We start from the raw sequence: 10,028 nt of genomic DNA on the forward strand, positions 1-10,028 counted from the left end.
AGAACTGTCAACAATAAGAACATTTCTATGGAACAGTAGAATGACCCTACAATTCTGGGAGGACAGAGTGTGATACAGTTAAAACCAGTAAACTGAGTAAAAAACAGTAAACTATTTGAAAACTACTATCTCCCAACATTCACCAGTCTTTTAATCTGACTAGGAGGGGACATTTTATGTGTTCACACAACATCTACTTTGGTACCAAAGCAATATTTAAAATACAGTGTCTTCTCCAAAGTAACCACAGATGATTTGGTATGCTGACACAGTTTAAAATTCATTCGGCTCTGCAGAATTAAAGTAAGACTGTTTTAATGTTAAAATACTCAGATGTTAATGAAGAAATCCATTCCCATTTGCTCAAAGAAAATTGTTTTAAAAATTCAGCACTACCCCAATTATTTCATGAGAATCCTTTTTGGATCCTTTCTTTGAGAACAATTTACAGAAGCAACCAAAAAGACATTAAGATCTTGTCTCATCTGTTAAAAAACCCTGCAATGGATTCCAAGGAAATTAGGGCTGCTCATAGGTATAGCATTTCACCTAGATGTTAACTTGTTTGTTTTGTTTTTGCTGTGCTAGAAAGGGCTTCGTCATGCTACAAGTTGGAGTTTTTCAAGGCTTCCAATGAGAAATTCATATTCCTGGCTTTTGGGGGGTGGGGTGGGGATTGCGGTACTGGGATTGAACTCAGGGTACTTGACCACTGAGCCACATCACCAGACCTACTTTGTATTTTATTAAGAGACAGGGTCTCGCTGAGTTGCTGAAATGTCTCCCTTTTGCTGAGGCTGGCTTTGAACTCGCAATCCTCCTGCCTCAGCCTCCTGAGCTGCTGTGATTACACATGTGTGCCACCGCACCTGGCCTTATTCCTGGCTTTTTTGTTTTTTAAATGCAATCAACTTGGAAGGGAAAGGTTTATGCTTGCCTGTGACTTACAAAGGATTCAGTTAGAAGCAGTAAATATAAGTGTTAAGAGGTAGGGATCAGGAAATGTGGATCCTGGCTCAGCCATTGAGAAGATAAGGAACTAGCTGTTCATGAATATATATACGATAATGTGCCCAGCATAGCACTTGGCTGGTGTTTGCCATTAATATGTGGTGATTCTTATTAAAGATGAAGCTTTAGCTTTTATCTTACTTGTTTTGGTCTGTAATAGGGATGTGAAGATAATCTTCTAAGAGAATAGAGTACTGTGGCAGAGGTTAATGTACATGTTGTGTCATCCTTTCATTACCTTGGTCATTATCTTGCAGACTCTCAGATTTTGCCATGAAGGACTTGCAAATGTGAAAATTAAAATTCCTGCTCCCAAGATGACAAAGCTAGAGTAGGGAACAAATGCTTTGGAAAGAAAATGCTTACTTGATGAAAGATGGCATTTTAGAGGCAGGTTTGTTTTTCAAACAAGACACAGAGAAGTTGAAATCACTAAGAATGATATAGTAACAAAAACTACTATATAATACTGTTCTAGTTCAATATCATTTTATGAAAAAAAAAAAAAAACAAGATCCAGAAAAGTTTTGATTTCCCAAGGCCACATAGTTAGAAACAGAATCCGTGTCTCCTGATTTCTAGTCTACTATTTTCCTAGGAACCTTGAGTTCTTGGCACTAGTCCCTATGAAAACTGATAGGAAAGAGTGGAATAGTGTAAGGTTCCTTCATTCCTCTCACAGTTCCCCTTGCCAAAACCAGCCAGAGAGAAGGCTTTTGGAAGGCCAGCTGACCCTCATAACTGGTGCCTACTGTCCCCTATTTGAAACATGGTCATTGCTACCCTGGACACATCGAGTGTTAGGAACCCAACTCTTCTGATATCCGTGGTGGCCTCAGTGGGGTGTATATAACGAAAGTAACCTTTGTTTTGGTACCAGTTGCGTGTGATTGTTATACTTGTTATAATTACATAATATAAGTAAATAGTACATATCAACTATGCTAAATATGATGAAGACAACATATCTATGGAAAAATAAAATTCTGATTCTGGGAATGGGGCTGTCTATAGCTCAGTGGTAAGAGTGCTTTAAGGTCCTAGGTTTGGTTCCAGCACTGGGGGTGGGGGAACATGATTGTGCTGTTATATTGCCTTAAAAGTATATTAAATTTTCACTCTATCTAAAAGAAACCAAACTTCAAGTGAGGATCCATGTTATGGATGGAGATTACAGAAAAAAAACAGATAAACTTCTAACAATAGACCCTCCCCCCACCCCCCCTTTACTTGAAGTACTAGGCCTTGTACACATACTAGGCAAGCATTGTACTTCTAAGCTATATGCCTAGACCCAAAACATTCTTTACAGCAAGCCACTGATTTATGGTGGTCTGTCTTAGGACTTTTCAACTTTATGATGGTGCATCCTTTATGATGGTGTCATCATAAAGTGATAGGCAAAAAAAAAAAAAAAAACCCACAAAAATTGATAAGTGTTCAGCAGAAACTATATTTTGAATTAAAATGTTTTTCTGCCCCCTGGGCTAGCAATATGCAATATGATACCCTGGCAATGGAGGGCAGTGGCAGTGTGCTACAGCTGTTAGTCAGCCTTGGGGTCTCAAAATGATGCTTTATAATATACTATGTTGGTAAGCTATGGTGTTGAGTAGGTTCAGTATATCAAATGCCTTTTCAAAATCTTGATAATTTGAACTTATGATGGGTTCATCAGGATGTAACATGATCATAAGGAGCATCTGTAGAACAAAAATTGGTGACTAAAATTATATTGATGTGTTTAAACATTTAAAATATTTAAGGAATTTGTTGTATCTAATGGATCCCCATCTACATTTTTTTTTAATTGCCTGATTGTGTCAGGGAAGAGGGACTGTAGTGTAAACCTGCATGGCAAATCTTTGTCACATCCTGCATTTTAACTTATGTATGTTTTTCTCTAGATATGGTATTTTCAGCCAAATAATTTTTTTTAGTTAACAATATCAAATTTTAAAATACAATCTATCTTATGACTGGGCACTCACTTTTATCAGAGGGATTGAACCTAGGGGTGCTATATTACTGAGCTACATCCCCACCCTTTTATTCACCTTATGTCCTAAATATTTGTGCTTTTTTCCCCTAATGGCAGCTTTACTAATATGCCAGCCTAAACAGGTGTAGTTATTTTTAAAGATACAAAAAAATTGTAAACATCAGGAATACATTTATACACAGCAAGCAAAAGTTCAGCAATGCAGTCTATCAGAATTTTTATAGAAAGATTTGATTATCATAATGAAATTTTCTTAATCTCTTGCCATCTTTTTTTAATATTTATTTTTTAGTTGTAGTTGGACACAATACTTTATTTATTTTTATGTGGTGGCTGAGGATCGAACCCAGGGTCTCGCACGTGCTAGGTGAGCACTCTACTGCTGAGCCATAGCCCCAGCCCCTCTCTTACACTCTTTAGCAGAAAGAATTACAGGTTGCAATTAACCAGACAAAAGAAACATGAAATAGGTTTCACTTAGTAGTTTCTTTTTATTTTTTTGCAGTGCCAGGAATCAAACCCAGGGCCTTACACATGCTAGGCAAGTGCACTGAGCTACATCCTCAGCTACCCTTTCATTTTTGATCATTATATTTTATTACTACCTCTTCTCTAGAAGTGTTTGATGGATGATTTATATTGCTGCAAAACAATGTTTGCTTCCCATTGAATTTAATCAAACAATCACACTGGCTATTTTTTCTGTTGAATTTTACAGCTTTACATATTAATTTGACTCTAATAAATGTATTATACATATATTTTCTATGAGTAAATTGAAAAAAATTTGCAGTTGTTATGAGATCAACTTGTCCATTCATTTCTGGACCTTAAATGAATAATCCCCATTCACCCCAGATGGCATCTACTGAGATACTTGATGAAAAGACTTTTTCAAAAGAGATCTATAGCTTAGTGTCTACTGGTAAAGATTGACTAAATAAATTAAGGCACATATATATGAATACTATGAAAACTCAAATTTAAGAAAGAAATCAGTTATATAAAAATATTCCATATTTTCAAATTATGACCATAAAATTAATTTTTCATAGCATAACACACAGTGCAAGATCATATAGAAGTAAACGCTCCTTTGTTCTTTAAAATATTAATAGTAGCTACATTTTCTGAAGGGATGATAGGTAATTTTTACTTTTTTCCTTTGTGCTTCTGTGTATTTTTAAATAGAAAAAATAATAAAGAAACACTTATGATATATAATAACTACAACATCCTAAAACTATTGAAAACACAGTGCTTCAGAATATCACCACTAATGTTTTTCATATTGATGCTTTGAAGTTGGAAAACAATATCTGATGCCCTCTTGTGGTTTGTAATTTTTATGGGTAATTTTTCTTTTCATTGAAATCTGGTCTAAACCAAGAAAATACCAAAATAGTATCTATTTTATTGCTTTCTAAATGACAAAAATAATGATCATGCACTATCGTTAACAGTTTAAGTTGTAACCATTACTAACAATGAAAGAACTGTATTCACAACCCTCTACCTACCTTCTAAAAGCCAATGTCCTGAAATACCAATGCTGGGTTAGAGCATGAGGGGCAAGTTATTTGAATATTTAATTTCATCATCTGTAAATATTAATATACAAAGGTTTACCATAGAATGAAAAGCACTTAGCAGTACTTAATTCACTAGATAAAATGCTTTTTATTTGTATGTACACAAATGAACCATAATGGTAACATTAGCCTGTGATAAATGTAGGTGGATTCTATTACTATCCTTATCATACTCATTTTCACCCCTTCTGTAAACATAAAATTCATGCAGCATTTAATACTTACTGTACTGTAGTTTTACATTAATCATTTCATTCTACAATAAACTTATAACTATTATTACCCTCCTCTTTTGCACCTAGTTTCACCTCTCACATAAAATATTGTGGACATCTTTTCACTTCAGTAGACACAAAGCATTCTTTTATTGATTCATTCTCTTACATAGTATGAATGAGTTATAATCTTTTATTGTCACAAATGCTGCAATAAAACATTCTTTTTTAAAAATATTTTTTAGGGTCAGATGATGCCATTACTGTATGTTTTAGGCAAAATACTAATGAACGGAAACCGTTTACCATTGTACCATTGGATTAAAAAGTTAATCACAAATATATATATATTTTTTTAGTTGTAGATGGACACAATACCTTTATTTATTTATTTATTTTTATGTGGTGCTGAGGATCGACCTTAGTGCCTCACACAGGTGAGACGAGCGCTCTCTCAGCCTCAGCCCCAGCCCCAGCCCCATAAAACATTCTTGCATGCCAATTTTTGTATCTTTGTGAAAGTATTTCCATAGGCTACTCAGCGATATGTTGGGTTTGCATTTTCTAAAAATAAAATCCACTGAACTTGTATTAAGCATTTCAAAAAATGTCTTTGTCTTCTCTAGTTACATAGTAATAACGCTCATTATAAGAATCTAAAGATTAAAATGTACAAAGTAGAAAAATAAAATTATCTGCACTTGTCCCCTTTGCCCTGACTTGAGACATTATCTACTGTAAACTTGATATTTTTTCTTCTGATAGTATATAGACATTATTCTAGACATAGCATTTTCATTGCCCCACTTGCAATATTTTGTTCTAAGTCCTTATATATTGTTATATTCTCCTTTTTCCATGGCTACATGGTATTTTCCACAGTATTTCTGAATACATGTGCATATTTTATTTAATTGTTCTTATCTTGGTGGTTACTTATTTTTGCCATCCAAAAATTTTTTTTCAATAAACATATTTACCGGCCCCCTTATTTGAGTACTTCCATAGGCAAGTTTCTAGAAGTACAGTTGCTTGGTTAAAGCATGTACTTCCTTCAAAAAGTTTATATACCTTTAAATCTCCACTAACACTAAGAGAATACTTATTCACATATGCTCACCAGCAATGAGATTATTATTTTTCAATTAAATTTATTTTTAACTGATAGATTAAAAACATAGAAGTGTACATACTTGTGGGAAACCATGTAGTGTTCCAATACATGTACACAATGTATTATGTTTAAACAATGTGTATTATTTTTTGTGTGTGTGGTGCTGGGGATTGAACCCAGGACCTTGTGCATGCAAGGCAAACACTCCACTGAGTTATATCCCTAGCCCCAACAATGGGTATTCTTAAATGAGGGGTATTATTCTGATTACCAACTCTATTTTAACTTGTATTTAATTTCTAGTGAAGAGGATATATTTATTGGCCAGAACACTAAAATTATGTCCAGAAATAATATATTAAAACTTTAACATGGGTTGAAATAACTTTTAAGCTTGTAGGTTTATATTTTACAAATTTTTTATATTTTACACATAAAAACATGGTAATTTTTTTTTTTTTTTGCCATGCTATGGCTAAATTGATTGTGTTTCCAATTCATATGAAAGTCCTTTCTGTAGCTAGATAGTCCTTTTATTTTGTATCAGGTATTGAACCCAGAAATGCTTAACTACTGAACCACATCACCAACCTCCCTTAAAAAAAAAAAAATGAGACAGGATTTCACAAAGTTATAGTATTGCTAAGTTGCTAAAACTGGCTTTGAACTTGTGATCCTCCTGCCTCAGGCTCCCAAGTCACTGGGATTACAGGTGTCTGCCACTATGCCCAGCTAGATATTCCTTTCTTGAGAGTAGAAAGAAAGGAATTCAATACTTTTATTTGTGCTGATTGTGTGCTTTAGATATAAATCCCAAATCACTCTAATTGCAATGATGTATCTGCTACAAATTCTAATGCTTTTTCCTAAGGGTTAAGTGTGTTTCCTTTTTTTTTTGAGATGGGAGTCTTGCTGTTACCCAGGTTGATCTCAAACTCTCCCGCTCAAGTGATCTTTCCATCTCAGACTTCCAAGCAGCTAGGACTGTAGGCATGTGCCACAATGTCCAGCTGTGTTTCCATTTTGGGTCCTTATGTTATTTTAAAAATTACACATGAAAGAATCCTGGAAGATGGCCTAAAGCTATGAAATTGGGAAGGTAATGGTTTCTGCAATGATAAAGTGTACACATTTTAAACTGGAATTGCATGAGCCTTTCCCATTCCTTGTGCTTGTGTGACAACTTGCCAGAACAATATGTCAATACCATGCCATCTGTAATGTAGATATATTGTGTTTCCCTAAGAACTTCAGTGTTATTGTTTCACCCACTGGAATATAAGCAGGATGAAACTGCACAATGTTAAATCACAAAATACTTGATAACTTAAAAAAATAAGTTAAAGATTGATAAATTTGGATATTACAAAAATTACTAGATCTCTAGGAATTACTAGTTCCCTTGATGAATCATTTATAGAGTTGGCTTTCTTATTTCAATTCTTGTCCACTGGGCTATACTGCAATTTGATTTATGGTTTAAGTTAATAAAATTGTTATCAAGTTATTAGTTCCTTTCCAGAAATACCAGAGTATTTTGTAATAAGGAACTGTTATTAGTAATATGGGCACTTTTGTGTCTCATATTCTCATTCAATATAACCTTTGTATCAGTCCTTTTTTCATTTTTTTCCAAATATGATGAATCTTATTTTTTAATTTGTTCTAACTAGTTGTGCATGATAGTAGAATGCATTTTGATATTGTACACAAATGGAGCATAACTTCTCATTCCTCTGGATGAAATATTGATCTGATATTGAACATTCTCACAAGTTTCAAGAGTTGATAAATTTTGTAGATAATAAACAACATTGTGCCAAGGCAGGAGCACTGGCTTTTTAAAAAAAAACCAACTTGTTTCTAAATCAGGAATTGTTACTTAGCTTTCTATCATCTTTGGCATTTTTAACTTTTCTAGGAGGCCTTAGCTGAACTAGGAAAATAATGGTAGTTATTATGAGGATTGAACAAAATTTTGGCACATAGTAATAAAAGCAAGTTTACAGTTTACTATTGGTAAAATGAATAGAATGGCTACTCTGCCAGGTAAAATGTATGGGGTCCGTGTGTTTTTTCTTTTCTTAATCATCAAATAAGAAATTATCAAAACATGATGGCCTAGTAGAATTCAACATAAATGCTTTCTTTTAGCTTATAAATTATAGTTTACTGAAAAGGTAAATACTTTTAGATAAATATTATGCTAAAAAAAAGCAATAAATACTTTAGTATTAAGGCACTAGAACTTACCAAAAGAATTTGTACTTTTCAAACATCCATGTCCAATTTTAACCTTTAAAATTTAAGAGTTTTGAAGTTATGCCTACAAATATAAAACAGGGAATTAAAACAAATTATCTTCAGCATTCAGTCACAACCACTCCTGCTTGAAATAGCCTGAAAATATTTTAAAGCTGTAATTATGCAGCCATGTCTTCATTTAGAGCAGTCCTGGAATTGTGTGAAGGGGTTACAAACATGAACTCTAAGTCCTAATTTCCATTAAAAAGGGTTTTGGTACACTATTCTGTATAATTTAAAAAGAGGTGGGGAGACTGTCTGTGCAGTGGCACATACTTGTAATCCCACCTACTCCGGTGGGGGCTGAGGCAGGAGTGTATCAGAATCCAGGTCAGTCTGGGCAACTTAGTGAGATGGGATGAAGCACAGTGGTAGAGTGCTTCAATCCCTAGTACTGCAAATAAAAAACAGGGGTGGTGGAGGTGAGGAGGATGTCTGGTAAACTTTTATACCCCAGGTTTACTAGAATTAAGACCCAAAAGCTGAGAAAGTGATGATTTCTTTCATTATTAACAGACTAGAAAAGTTATATTGATGAAGGTTTTCTATATTATTTTGATTTTAATAAAATTTTAGAATAAGGTCAAAGATAGACAGTTAATAAAAGGCAAAATGTTCAACAGGTAGTGACCTAAGATGAAGTCAAACTCGGAATTAGCATTTTCTCTTTAAGAGGTTGTCATTTAGTTGTCTGCACCAATGAAGCAATTTAAAGTTTGTACTGATGTGGAAGAAATAGTATGGTTATAAGGTGTGTGTCAAAAAAAAAAAAAAAAAAAACCCTTTTATTCCTATACTGGCTATTATGCTTCCAATTTTCCCAAGGAACTTATACCTACAACATAAGCAGACTAATAAAATAAATTATACTGGCCAAATCTTGTAATAAAAATACTTGAAACTTTCCAACAATTGTCTACCAAAATCTCTCATTATCACCCTAAAACTCTGTAGGACCTAAAAGAAAATAGTGAGATAAATGACAGCTAAACTTGTTTTTTTATTTTAAAACTGTGATGCCAATTACTAGGAAAAAATTTCAGGGGGAAAAAATGTAGATATTATGGTTTAGAAATATAAGATGCTTATTGCTTAATAGAGAACAAAATTAAGACTAGAAAAGTCTCTACAGTTTGAAAATGTTTCTTCATAAAGTTAAATTCCGTCAAAACTGACTTCATATTTTCATAAAGTTTAGCTACACCTTTATGATTTTTGTCCTTTTCTGTATTCTATACTTAAACAAATTAAAAAAAAAAATGACAACAGGAATTTTTGGAATTGCTAAGGCCATCCAATGCGTGGCTTTCATAATTAGGTCAACTAATTTAATACTAAAAATTTAAAGATGGGGATGATGGGAAAAGTATCGCTGATCTTAGTTTTTAAAAACTTACTTTTGGAAAAAAATATCCAAACTCTTAATAGATGTGTCTCTTTTTTTCTTTTTGTAGTTCAAGTACACTTACAAGACTGATGGGATTACAGTGGTATAAATAGAAGGACTACTGAAGAATCTGAAGTACTGTAATATTTGACTTTATTTTAGACCTCTAGTAAAGACTTAAACATTAAAGTGTCCAAAAGAACATTTCTGCTTTATGTAAAGGTATAAGGCATGTAAGTCAAATGTCATCAAAATTACCACAGGTCAAATTCTTGGTTAGAAAAATCATATGTATAGTGACTGTGATAGTTAAAAGGTATTTTATTATATTTATTTTCAATTAGTTACCACTAACAAATTTTAGGCTTTTTATATGTCGATTTTGGCATGTGACCTTTGGGAG

At 33.4% G+C, this 10,028-nt stretch overlaps 1 protein-coding gene across 1 annotated transcript in view; it reads left to right on the plus strand.

The window, feature by feature from the left end:
- Nucleotides 1-10,007, plus strand: part of CXADR (CXADR cell adhesion molecule) — a 60,743-nt gene extending 50,736 nt beyond the window's left edge. Inside the window, exon 8 of the mRNA XM_081302183.1 lies at nucleotides 9,693-10,007. Coding sequence (XP_081158309.1) covers nucleotides 9,693-9,734 — 42 coding nt within the window. The 3' untranslated portion in view covers nucleotides 9,735-10,007. The remainder of the gene's footprint in view (nucleotides 1-9,692) is intronic.
- Nucleotides 10,008-10,028: the final 21 nt, after the last annotated feature.

The sequence above is a fragment of the Spermophilus citellus genome (assembly GCF_964194105.1).
Source record: "Spermophilus citellus genome assembly, chromosome: 7".
NCBI lineage: Eukaryota > Metazoa > Chordata > Mammalia > Rodentia > Sciuridae > Spermophilus > Spermophilus citellus.